Below are 12958 nucleotides of genomic sequence, written 5' to 3' on the forward strand. Positions count from 1 at the left end.
TTTCTTCCTCCAGGTTTGTGCTCCTGGCCTCAGGACTTGGTCTCGGCAGTAGTCAGGCTGACGGCATGCTGGGCCTCCAGCTGTTGGTCGACATGGTAACGGGTCAGCTTGGAGACCAGGGGGAACAGAGTGGGGCAGCAACCATCTCCAGGGTCCTGCTGGCTGGGAACCTCCTCAGCCGGAACACCCAGGACAAGGATGCCTCCACCAAGGTGAGGTCCTGGTGGTGCCAGACCTCTTTATAGCAAAGAGACAAGTTGACCCACTTGGCTTTGTGGTGAGGCGACCATGTTGCCACACAGCGAGTTCAGTGTAGTAGGATATTAATGGTTTGTGATACTCGTCCCCACTGTGTATGTAGGCCAAGTACCTGACTGATACTCATCCACTACCTCACTGTGTATGTAGGCCAAGTACCTGACTACTCATCCCCTACCTCACTGTGTATGTAGGCCAAGTACCTGACTACTCATCCACTACCTCACTGTGTATGTAGGCCAAGTACCTGACTACTCATCCACTACCTCACTGTGTATGTAGGCCAAGTACCTGACTACTCATCCACTACCTCACTGTGTATGTAGGCCAAGTACCTGCCTGATACTCATCCCCTACCCCACTGTGTATGTAGGCCAAGTACCTGACTACTCATCCCCTACCTCACTGTGTATGTAGGCCAAGTACCTGACTACTCATCCCCTACCTCACTGTGTATGTAGGCCAAGTACCTGATGCTCATCCCCTACCCCACTGTGTATGTAGGCCAAGTACCTGACTGATGCTCATCCCCTACCTCACTGTGTATGTAGGCCAAGTACCTGCCTGATATTCATCCCCTACCTCACTGTGTATGTAGGCCAAGTACCTGCCTGATACTCATCCACTACCCCACTGTGTATGTAGGCCAAGTACCTGACTGATACTCATCCACTACCCCACTGTGTATGTAGGTCAAGTACCTGACTGATACTCATCCACTACCCCACTGTGTATGTAGGTCAAGTACCTGACTGATGCTCATCCACTACCTCACTGTGTATGTAGGCCAAGTACCTGACTGATACTCATCCCCTACCTCACTGTATATGTAGGCCAAGTACCTGACTGATACTCATCCACTACCCCACTGTGTATGTAGGTCAAGTACCTGACTGATACTCATCCACTACCCCACTGTGTATGTAGGCCAAGTACCTGACTGATGCTCATCCCCTACCTCACTGTGTATGTAGGTCAAGTACCTGACTGATGCTCATCCACTACCTCACTGTGTATGTAGGCCAAGTACCTGACTGATGCTCATCCACTACCTCACTGTGTATGTAGGCCAAGTACCTGACTGATACTCATCCACTACCCCACTGTGTATGTAGGCCAAGTACCTGCCTGATACTCATCCACTACCTCACTGTGTATGTAGGTCAAGTACCTGACTGATACTCATCCACTACCCCACTGTGTATGTAGGCCAAGTACCTGACTGATGCTCATCCCCTACCTCACTGTGTATGTAGGTCAAGTACCTGACTGATGCTCATCCACTACCTCACTGTGTATGTAGGCCAAGTACCTGACTGATACTCATCCCCTACCTCACTGTATATGTAGGCCAAGTACCTGACTGATGCTCATCCCCTACCTCACTCAGGGTGTCCGCGGATCCTTAAAAAGTCTTAAAAAGTCTTAAATTTGTTTATCAATAATTAAGGCCTTAGTTTGTCTTAAAATGTCTTAAATCCATTTTCAGAGGTCTTAAAAAATGCCATAGACAAAGACATAGATTTAATAATAAATCGCTATCTGACTGAATAGTTTGGTTTGTTTAGACAAAGAAATAAAATAAGTCGGAGCGATTCGATTGAGCCTATTTTGAAATCGCCTTTCACGCAAAATGAAATGTGGCTCGGCTCTACCCGTAGTGTTTTTAGCTGTGCTATCTGAGAACAGCGCGCGTGTGTGTGGTCAAAATGCCGGGAGGCTGCCGTTTTAATGAGCTCTGGCTCAAATATCAAATATAAGTCATGGTTGAAAAGAGGAGAACATCCTCGAGTAGCCGTCTGCAAAATATGCAGAAAGGACTTGAAGATTTTTACGATGGGGGAGAGTGCACTTTCGAGCCACATGCAAGGTGAGCTAATGGATCATATTATTAACGTGTCTCAGCCTGGCTCGACACTACAAGTGCTCCACACCGGTCTCCGTAAATGTTAGTTTTAAAAATACCACTTCAATAATCGAAATAGTCAAGTAACAGGCAGAATACACTATTGGAATTACAAACTTGTGTTTACCGGACTCTGTTTTCACCGCAGTGTTTTGAAATACGCAGCATGTAGCAAAGCCTTAACGTTAGGCGAATCAACGTTAGCTAATTTCCTTTCATGTATTTCAAAACACGAAAACTTGTTGTGTATTGAAATGGTATTTTATTTTTATAACGGAACATTTACGGAGACTGGCGTGGAACTGGTGTGGAGCAGTTGTAGGTTGGAACGCAGTAACGTACTGTATATGTGTATGTCATAAATGTTATGATGAATTGAAAATGGGGGACCCTGATGTAAACAAGACTAAAGTCTTTCTCTGGTCTGCATCCCCTTATTATTGTGTGTATTGAGCTGTACTGTATTGTACCCATTCTGAAATCTGTTAAATAAAGTATTCATTCAACCAAACCACAAAAACAAAACAACTGGATGAATGAAAACTTTATTTAACAGATTGCAGAATGTGTACAATACAGTACATACACACAATAATAAGGGGATGCAGACCAGAGAAAGACGTTTGTCTTGTTTACATCAGGGTCCCCCATTTTCAATTCATATAGACATTCCTGATGAATTGAAAATGGGGGACCCTGATGTAAACAAGACGAAAGTCTTTCTCTGGTCTGCATCCCCTTAACAATTGTGTGTATTGAGCTGTACTGTATTGTACCCATTCTGCAATCTGTTAATAAAGTTTTCAATCAATCAATCAAAAACATACACAACATAGAATAGATAGAATAGAAATACTTTTATTATCCCGTGGGAAATTTGACACTGCAAATCGCTCAACATTTAAACATTTAGACAGGACAGGTCACTAATTAGAATAATAACACAAATCAATCAAGTTGCCTGGGATAAGAGTAGAGTAAAATAGAATAAAAATGAAATAAAATATACAGAAATAAATACAGTAAAAACATACATGACATCATGACATTTATGGCATAGGGACATGCATGACATACAGGTATATACTGTAGTACTGTTACATTTGTGACATATACGATATGCAAATAATATACAGTACTGTTACCCAGAGATCCTAACAGAAAATATTATATATATATGATGGGGATGAGACTGTACATTAGGGGGGGGGGGGGGGGGTTGGACATTTACGGTGGCCAGTTTCGAATTGCAGCCTCCCGTAGGTGCTCTTAAAGAGCGGTTTTGAATGTGGGCAGGGGTAAAGTGGGTTTTAGGAGTGAGGTTAAGCAGTAGTCTGACCAGTTTGTTTTGTGATGTTTGTAATCTTGTTTTTAGTACCTTTGAGGTGCTTTGGTACCATGAGGTGTAGCCAGGCATAGTCGTAGTACCCTTGAATGAGTGTACTGAGAGTACCCATGATTTTTGCCATTTTGTTATCGTGAAATTGGTATTAAATTTAATTCTGAGTGGCATTAAAAAGTCTTAAAAAGCCTTAAATCTGACTGGGCTAAACCTGCAGATACCCTGCTCACTGTATATGTAGGCCAAGTACCTGACTGATGCTCATCCCCTACCTCACTGTGTATGTAGGCCAAGTACCTGACTGATGCTCATCCACTACCCCACTGTGTATGTAGGCCAAGTACCTGACTGATGCTCATCCCCTACCTCACTGTGTATGTAGGCCAAGTACCTGACTGATGCTCATCCCCTACCTCACTGTGTATGTAGGCCAAGTACCTGACTGATACTCATCCCCTACCTCACTGTATATGTAGGCCAAGTACCTGACTGATGCTCATCCCCTACCTCACTGTATATGTAGGCCAAGTACCTGACTGATACTCATCCCACTGTGTATGTAGGCCAAGTACCTGCCTGATGCTCATCCACTACCTCACTGTATATGTAGGCCAAGTACCTGACTGATGCTCATCCACTACCCCACTGTGTATGTAGGCCAAGTACCTGACTGATACTCATCCCCTACCTCACTGTGTATGTAGGCCAAGTACCTGACTGATACTCATCCCCTACCTCACTGTGTATGTAGGCCAAGTACCTGACTGATGCTCATCCCACTGTGTATGTAGGCCAAGTACCTGCCTGATGCTCATCCACTACCTCACTGTATGTAGGCCAAGTACCTGACTACTCATCCACTACCCCACTGTGTATGTAGGCCAAGTACCTGACTGATACTCATCCACTACCTCACTGTGTATGTAGGCCAAGTACCTGACTGATGCTCATCCACTACCTCACTGTGTATGTAGGCCAAGTACCTGCCTGATGCTCATCCACTACCTCACTGTGTATGTAGGCCAAGTACCTGCCTGATACTCATCCACTACCTCACTGTGTATGTAGGCCAAGTACCTGCCTGATACTCATCCCCTACCCCACTGTGTATGTAGGCCAAGTACCTGACTGATACTCATCCCCTACCTCACTGTGTATGTAGGCCAAGTACCTGACTGATACTCATCCACTACCTCACTGTGTATGTAGGCCAAGTACCTGACTGATACTCATCCACTACCCCACTGTGTATGTAGGCCAAGTACCTGACTGATGCTCATCCCCTACCTCACTGTGTATGTAGGCCAAGTACCTGACTGATGCTCATCCCCTACCTCACTGTATATGTAGGCCAAGTACCTGACTGATACTCATCCCACTGTGTATGTAGGCCAAGTACCTGACTGATGCTCATCCACTACCTCACTGTATATGTAGGCCAAGTACCTGCCTGATGCTCATCCCCTACCTCACTGTGTATGTAGGCCAAGTACCTGACTGATACTCATCCCCTACCTCACTGTGTATGTAGGCCAAGTACCTGACTGATACTCATCCCCTACCTCACTGTGTATGTAGGCCAAGTACCTGACTGATACTCATCCCCTACCTCACTGTGTATGTAGGCCAAGTACCTGACTGATACTCATCCCCTACCTCACTGTGTATGTAGGCCAAGTACCTGCCTGATACTCATCCACTACCTCACTGTGTATGTAGGCCAAGTACCTGACTGATGCTCATCCACTACCTCACTGTGTATGTAGGCCAAGTACCTGCCTGATACTCATCCCACTGTGTATGTAGGCTAAGTACCTGACTGATGCTCATCCACTACCTCACTGTGTATGTAGGCTAAGTACCTGACTGATGCTCATCCACTACCTCACTGTGTATGTAGGCCAAGTACCTGACTGATACTCATCCCACTGTGTATGTAGGCCAAGTACCTGACTGATGCTCATCCCCTACCTCACTGTGTATGTAGGCCAAGTACCTGACTACTCATCCACTACCCCACTGTGTATGTAGGCCAAGTACCTGCCTGATGCTCATCCCCTACCTCACTGTGTATGTAGGCCAAGTACCTGACTGATGCTCATCCCCTACCTCACTGTGTATGTAGGCCAAGTACCTGACTGATGCTCATCCCCTACCTCACTGTGTATGTAGGCCAAGTACCTGACTGATGCTCATCCCCTACCTCACTGTGTATGTAGGCCAAGTACCTGACTGATGCTCATCCCCTACCTCACTGTATATGTAGGCCAAGTACCTGACTGATGCTCATCCCCTACCTCACTGTGTATGTAGGTCAAGTACCTGACTGATGCTCATCCCCTACCCCACTGTGTATGTAGGCCAAGTACCTGACTACTCATCCCACTGTGTATGTAGGCCAAGTACCTGACTGATGCTCATCCCACTGTGTATGTAGGCCAAGTACCTGACTGATGCTCATCCCCTACCTCACTGTGTATGTAGGCCAAGTACCTGACTGATACTCATCCCACTGTGTATGTAGGCTAAGTACCTGACTGATGCTCATCCCCTACCTCACTGTGTATGTAGGCCAAGTACCTGACTGATGCTCATCCCCTACCTCACTGTGTATGTAGGCCAAGTACCTGACTGATGCTCATCCACTACCTCACTGTGTATGTAGGCCAAGTACCTGACTGATGCTCATCCCCTACCTCACTGTGTATGTAGGCCAAGTACCTGACTGATACTCATCCCACTGTGTATGTAGGCCAAGTACCTGACTGATGCTCATCCCACTGTGTATGTAGGCCAAGTACCTGACTGATACTCATCCCACTGTGTATGTAGGCCAAGTACCTGACTGATACTCATCCACTACCTCACTGTGTATGTAGGTCAAGTACCTGACTGATGCTCATCCCCTACCTCACTGTGTATGTAGGCCAAGTACCTGACTGATACTCATCCCACTGTGTATGTAGGCCAAGTACCTGACTGATACTCATCCACTACCTCACTGTGTATGTAGGCCAAGTACCTGACTGATACTCATCCACTACCTCACTGTGTATGTAGGCCAAGTACCTGACTGATACTCATCCCACTGTGTATGTAGGCCAAGTACCTGACTGATACTCATCCCACTGTGTATGTAGGCCAAGTACCTGACTGATACTCATCCACTACCTCACTGTGTATGTAGGCCAAGTACCTGACTGATACTCATCCCACTGTGTATGTAGGCCAAGTACCTGACTGATGCTCATCCACTACCTCACTGTGTATGTAGGCCAAGTACCTGACTGATGCTCATCCACTACCTCACTGTATATGTAGGCCAAGTACCTGACTACTCATCCCCTACCTCACTGTGTATGTAGGCCAAGTACCTGACTGATGCTCATCCCACTGTGTATGTAGGCCAAGTACCTGACTGATGCTCATCCCACTGTGTATGTAGGCCAAGTACCTGACTGATGCTCATCCCACTGTGTATGTAGGCCAAGTACCTGACTGATGCTCATCCCACTGTGTATGTAGGCCAAGTACCTGACTGATGCTCATCCCACTGTGTATGTAGGCCAAGTACCTGACTGATGCTCATCCCACTGTGTATGTAGGCCAAGTACCTGACTGATGCTCATCCCACTGTGTATGTAGGCCAAGTACCTGACTAAGAAGACTCAGGCCGGCAGCGTGGAGGCCATGCGTCTGCTGGATGAGCTGTTGCTTCAACTGGTTGTGAGTCGACTGCTCTGAATTCTGCCTGTATCACGATACCCAGCCGTTAAACGGTCCAATACTCCATTTGATTAGTATCGATACTTTTAGAATAATAGCCTGATGCTGTATTTTCGATTAGTAGTTGAGTGACTGGAGCTGTGTGTGTGTGTGCACAAGCTTTGTGTAGTGGGCATGTCCAGTGTGTAGTGGGCATGTCCAGTGTGTAGTGGGCATGTCCAGTGTGTCAGCTGATCTTATGTAGCCAAATGGATATTAGCTACAGTATATAGCTCAGCAGTGGTAACAATCTTTTTTGATTTTTTTTTATACGTTTAAACTGCGTCAAAATATTTCTGATATTTTATTAATAAAAAATAATTCTATAAAGAATTTTCCATGTTCCATCTAATCCAATATTATATTCCATTACATCCTGGTGTTTTAGGACTTTGCCGCGGTATCGTTTTAGAACCTGGTATTGTGATACTTGGTATCAAAGTAAACATTTTGGTATTGTGACACTAAGAAATTGTATGTGATGCATGTCATTGTGTGTTTTCTCCCAGGCCTCTGTGCCAGTAGATGTGATGCCAGGCCAGTACGACCCCACCAACTACACCCTGCCACAGCAGCCGCTCCACCGCTGCATGTTCCCTCTGTCCTCCGTCTACCCCACCCTGCAGCTGGTCTCCAACCCATACCAGGCCAACGTCGACGGGGTGAGGTGAGCAGTCCTACACACACACACACACACACACACACACACACACACACACACACACACACACACACACACACACACACACACAATCCCGCAATCCTACAGTTAGTTGGCTTCCAGTTCCTGGTGATCGTATCTAGACATATTGAATCTAGAAAAGAAAAATCTAAATAAACTGCTGCTTGTTTGTGTTTTACAATGTATTACTAAAGTAAATCGATATACGTTACACTAGGGCGGGGCGATATAACGATAACGATAAATATCGCGATATATTTTAATAATCAATGTCGAAAAGACAGAGACGGTGGACAGACTTGTCTTTCTTGCCTGCAACTTAAAGTAATGGTTTTGCTTGTCCAAATGACGATACTGACCAAATTGAGATTTATTTTTCTCTTGTCCATTTATTTTGTTTGCTTTTGTTTGCTTTCTAATTTAAAATACAGTTTGAAACCGTCTGTACACAGTAGGCTATGTGTGCTAGCAGAGCTAGACTCCAGTCACAAGTCACGGTGCCAAAAATGCACCAAAAAATAGAAAATAAACTAGCAGAGCCAGAACTGTCCAACTCCCCTGGAGCCACAGCCAGCAGAGAAGCCGGTTTACTTTCGCTTTTAAACCAGCTGCAGCCTGAGAACTGGAATGTGAGGGGATGTAACACTAAAGATGGCGGCAACGACAAAGAATTGCTGCAAAATAAACATACATCTGTTTTAAAAAAAATAATAATAATAATTATTTACTTATAACAATTTTGATAATTAACGATATCGAGTGATATGATATCGTTATCGCGATATGAGTTTTTGCCATATCGCCCAGCCCTACGTTACACCCCTTTTGTAATGACTGGTACTTCTATTTAAGGTTCCTGGGCACATCTGGGCAGAATATATGCAACATCTATAAATACAGCAGCCTGGAGAATCACCTGGAGATTCTGGAGAAGACACTGCGACTGAGACACCTGGCCCCTACAGCACCAGACACACTGGGTGAGTCGGACTGGTTCAGACTGAAGTTTGCTGCTTCAAAAGAGAAAAGATTAATTTCTCACTAGAGTAGAGTTCAAGTTTCTTTAATAGTTGTCATACAGAAGTACAGAATACTTTTATACAAAATGCTTCTTACTGTTACGCTCCAGAGACTGTGCAAGACAAGATAAGTATGAAATAAAATAACATAGTATAGCATGTAAATTAGAAGTAAAAAAAAAAATGAGGTCACAGTGTTCAGTATAGACATATGTACAATGTTCGATGCAGAATAGACGTAACTGAGTTACCATATAATATACAATACTGTGCAGTGTACTAATATACAATACTATATAGTGCAAGGCAGAAATGGGATGAGGTGCAATTTAGGTACAATTTACAGTAGGTGTACGAGTTGTAGTGCAAATCCTTTATCAATAAATATAAAGTGTGTTTGTGTGATCTAAAGTGTGGAGAGTGGGTGCTGCAGTGTGTTGTTTGTTTAAGTGAGTGTGTGGGTGTGTGTGCTGTGTGCATTTGATGGTTGTTGCATAGTGTTTATTGTTCGTTTAGCAGCCTGATGGCCTGGGGATAGAAGCTTCTTCTGAGTCTTTCTGTGCTCGCCTTAAGACTCCGGTATCGCTTGCCTGACCGCAGCAGTTCAAAGAGGCAGTTGTTCGGGTGGCTCGAGTCCTTAATAATTCTCTTAGCCTTCCCCTTGCACCGCTTGTTGTAAATGTTCTGGAGGGTGGGAAGCCCCCCTCCAATTGTGCGTTCGGCTGAACGTGCCACTCTTTGTAGTCTGCTACGGTCTTGTGCGGTGCTATTCCCAAACCAGGAGGTGATGTTGCCAGTCAGGATGCTCTCTATTGTACATGAGTAGAAGTTCCTAAGGATCTTCTGACTGACTTGGAACTTCCTTAGGCGCCTGAGGAAGTAGAGGCGTTGCCGTGCCTTCTTCACAACACTGTCAATGTGTGTGGTCCATGTCAAATCCTCGGATATGTGGGCTCCGAGGTACTTGAAACTGTTCACTCTCTCAACCGGTGCCCCGTCGATGCTGAGGGGGCTGTAGTCCTTGACCCCCGACCTCCTGAAGTCCACAATCATCTCTTTTGTTTTGCTGACGTTCAGGGAGAGGCAGTTCTCTTGGCACCATCCCGCCAGGACCTTGACCTCTTCCAGGTAGGCCCTTTCGTCGTTGGCAGAGATCAGGCCCACCACTAGAGATGTTCCGATACCATTTTTTCCTTTCCGATCCGATTCCGATACCTAAGCTTTGGGTATCGGCCGATACCGATACTTATCCGATACCAGTGCATACATTAAAAAAATTAAAAAAATATTATATAAATTATAAAACGTTTTTTTTTTTTTATACAGCTACTGTTTTATATATACTGTTTTTTAGTAATAACTATAAAGTAATGGTATTTATTCAACAACAGGTGATTGTATAGATTAGTATTAGTATCAGTAATTGAAAACTATCTCAATGAGTTCACCCACGGAAAGGTTGTTGGCACATTAGTTCCACACGGACATTATTCGTTGCTGCACTTGCTTCCACAAGAAGGCTCCGTTTAGTACCAGAGGCTCTGTTGTTGTGATTTTTGCACAATAAATATTCAACATTCTCTTTTGAGACTCCGCCTCAGACTCTTATCATTTGGCACTAAAAGCTAAACATTGTCGCCGATATGGCTGTCCGCAACATGTCATTAATTGTGTACGCGACGTGCAATTGTGCAATGACAACGTTACCGTGAGCTAGGTTAGCTAGCATGAGCTACCGGTATATGGAAAGACTGTAACGTTACTGCCGGTGACATTGTGATTTAACTTGGAATACTCCTTTGCCAACTTGCTGTACTTTGCTTGCAGATCTGCAGTCATTATTGCTGGATTATTAATAGCCCCAAGTCCCCAACTTTAGCCAAGGTAACGTCAAAGCTAGCTTTCGGTTAGCTGTTCAATGCTAATAACACCAGCCACCAAGCGAACTCATCAGAGCTCCCAGTCAACAGCGCTGTCGGGACAATGGCATTTTAAGAAAGTATCTGCTCTGCTGTTAATGGCAATTGACACTTTAATTCACGGTCGATTAAGCACACGTTTGTTTTATAATGCTCACCCAGCGAAGTATGAGTATATAAAGTATCTACAGAGCCCAACGTCCGCAGTGTTGTTGATAAATTACGTCATATGGTATCGGAGCGCAACATTAGAGGGTACTCGCCGATACCGATACCAGCATTTTAGGCAGTATCGGCGGCATTTCCGATACTGGTATCGGTATCGGAACAACTACCCACCACTACTGTGTCATCAGCCAATTTGATGATGGTGTTGTTGTTCCGCTGTGCTACGCAGTCATGTGTGTACAGGGAGTAGAGGAGGGGGCTCAGAACACAGCCCTGTTCTGGTTCTCAGTTTTATTATGTCCATGGTAGGCGGAGCGTGTGAGTGTCTGAATCCGCACAATATCTTGCAAACTATTGGGCCGATCAGTGCATGTGAGCGGATCGGAGCGGCGCGGGGCGCGGAGCGGCCGGTTTTGACGTGAGCGAGGAGTGGGTTTTAAAATGAGTCGGCGCGACGTCCGGAGCGAGAGTTCTCCTCCGCTCCAATCCACTCCAGGTCGCTCACAGTGGTTTAACACTGATGTAATAATATACATGCAGTACAATGCCAAAGCAACAGATGGCGATGTACAAACATGAAGGCCATTTTCAACCAATGAGAAGGGTGAACCTGTGATATCATGTTCAGGCTTCACTCCTCCTCCTTCACTCACTCCTAGAAAAAGTATCGACGCCATTGTTGTTGACGTTAGCTTACATGCTAACGTTAATGGCAGCGACCATAGCATTGTGGCTCGGCTAGCCTATCATCGCTTAGTAGAGCTAGTGAATGGATAAACAACGTTATTTAACATTGCAGAATGGGTACAATTACAATGCGGCTCAATACAAACAATTGTTAAGGGGCCCAGGGGGTGTAGACTGTTGTAGTTTGAGCTAATTTACACCATGCTCCAAAAAAAAAAAAAAAAAACTGCCGAGCGATCTGGCGCGGGGAGCGTGGAGCGCTCGATTCAAGGTGAGCGGGGAGCGAGCGGAGAGCGACTTGGCGGGGTCAACATGAGCGATTAGCGGAGCGGACCAAGCTTTAAAGAGCGAAGAGCGGATTTCTCGGCCGCGCCGATCCGCTCACGTGGCCTGGGGCCGATCAACCTGTGCTTTAGCGCAGCATATTACAGAGGTACAAGGATGAGCGTGTGCGAATATGTTTCACATCGGGCAATGGTAAGTATTTTGGGGTGAATTCATTTCCAGCAGTCTTCATTGACTTTCATTTAGTCCTTCTACAATTGACTATTTAGTCATTTAGCTGATGTTTTTATCCATAGCAACTTACAGATTGTAAACAACGTGTCACCAGGAGGGGCACATATCTGGCTGCTAAGGGTCGGTGGCATTGTTCATCAAATAATATTGAGCTATGACTTGAGTGCAGAGTCTATAGTAGTATAGACATATTGGCAAGATGGGTAGTAGTATAAGAATAGTAGCATGACTTCGGGAATAGCCCGTCTATGGAGTAGTCGCATGTGACAGAGCTGCTCACCAGTTTTTTTTATTTTCGTTTTAAAAACATATTTATATATCACCAATGCGTTTAAAATTAGACTCATATCAACTGAGATTATCAACGAACTATATTGACTGAAAGATTTGTGATGCCACCGAAGAAAGAACTCAAATCCAAAGCCAAGTTCAGAGGACCCGCCTATGGCTGCGGGATTCGTGCGTAACAGAGCAGAGGATATTGACGAGATGGCCTCCTCCTCAACCGCTATAAACACCTCCGCAGATACAGAACATATCATCCGGGAAATGAAAAGAATGGAGAAAACAATAACCGAAAGAATAATAACTGAAATAGCCGAAAAAGTAGATTCTATTAAAGTATCTATCGAATGCAATATCGAAGCGCTAAGGGTGGCTGCTGACGCACATATTAAGCGCACCGTAGCACTG

The 12958-nt window shown here is 45.0% G+C and overlaps 1 protein-coding gene across 1 annotated transcript in view; it reads left to right on the top strand.

Moving 5' to 3' along the window:
- pold2 (polymerase (DNA directed), delta 2, regulatory subunit) overlaps positions 1-12958 on the top strand; it is a 31258-nt gene that overhangs the window by 9070 nt on the left and 9230 nt on the right. The window contains exons 6-9 of the mRNA XM_084323437.1: positions 14-212; positions 7152-7232; positions 7781-7938; positions 8806-8933. Coding sequence (XP_084179563.1) covers positions 14-212; positions 7152-7232; positions 7781-7938; positions 8806-8933 — 566 coding nt within the window. The remainder of the gene's footprint in view (positions 1-13; positions 213-7151; positions 7233-7780; positions 7939-8805; positions 8934-12958) is intronic.

Source organism: Notolepis coatsorum, assembly GCF_963971535.1.
Source record: "Notolepis coatsorum genome assembly, chromosome: 10".
Lineage (NCBI taxonomy): Eukaryota > Metazoa > Chordata > Actinopteri > Aulopiformes > Paralepididae > Notolepis > Notolepis coatsorum.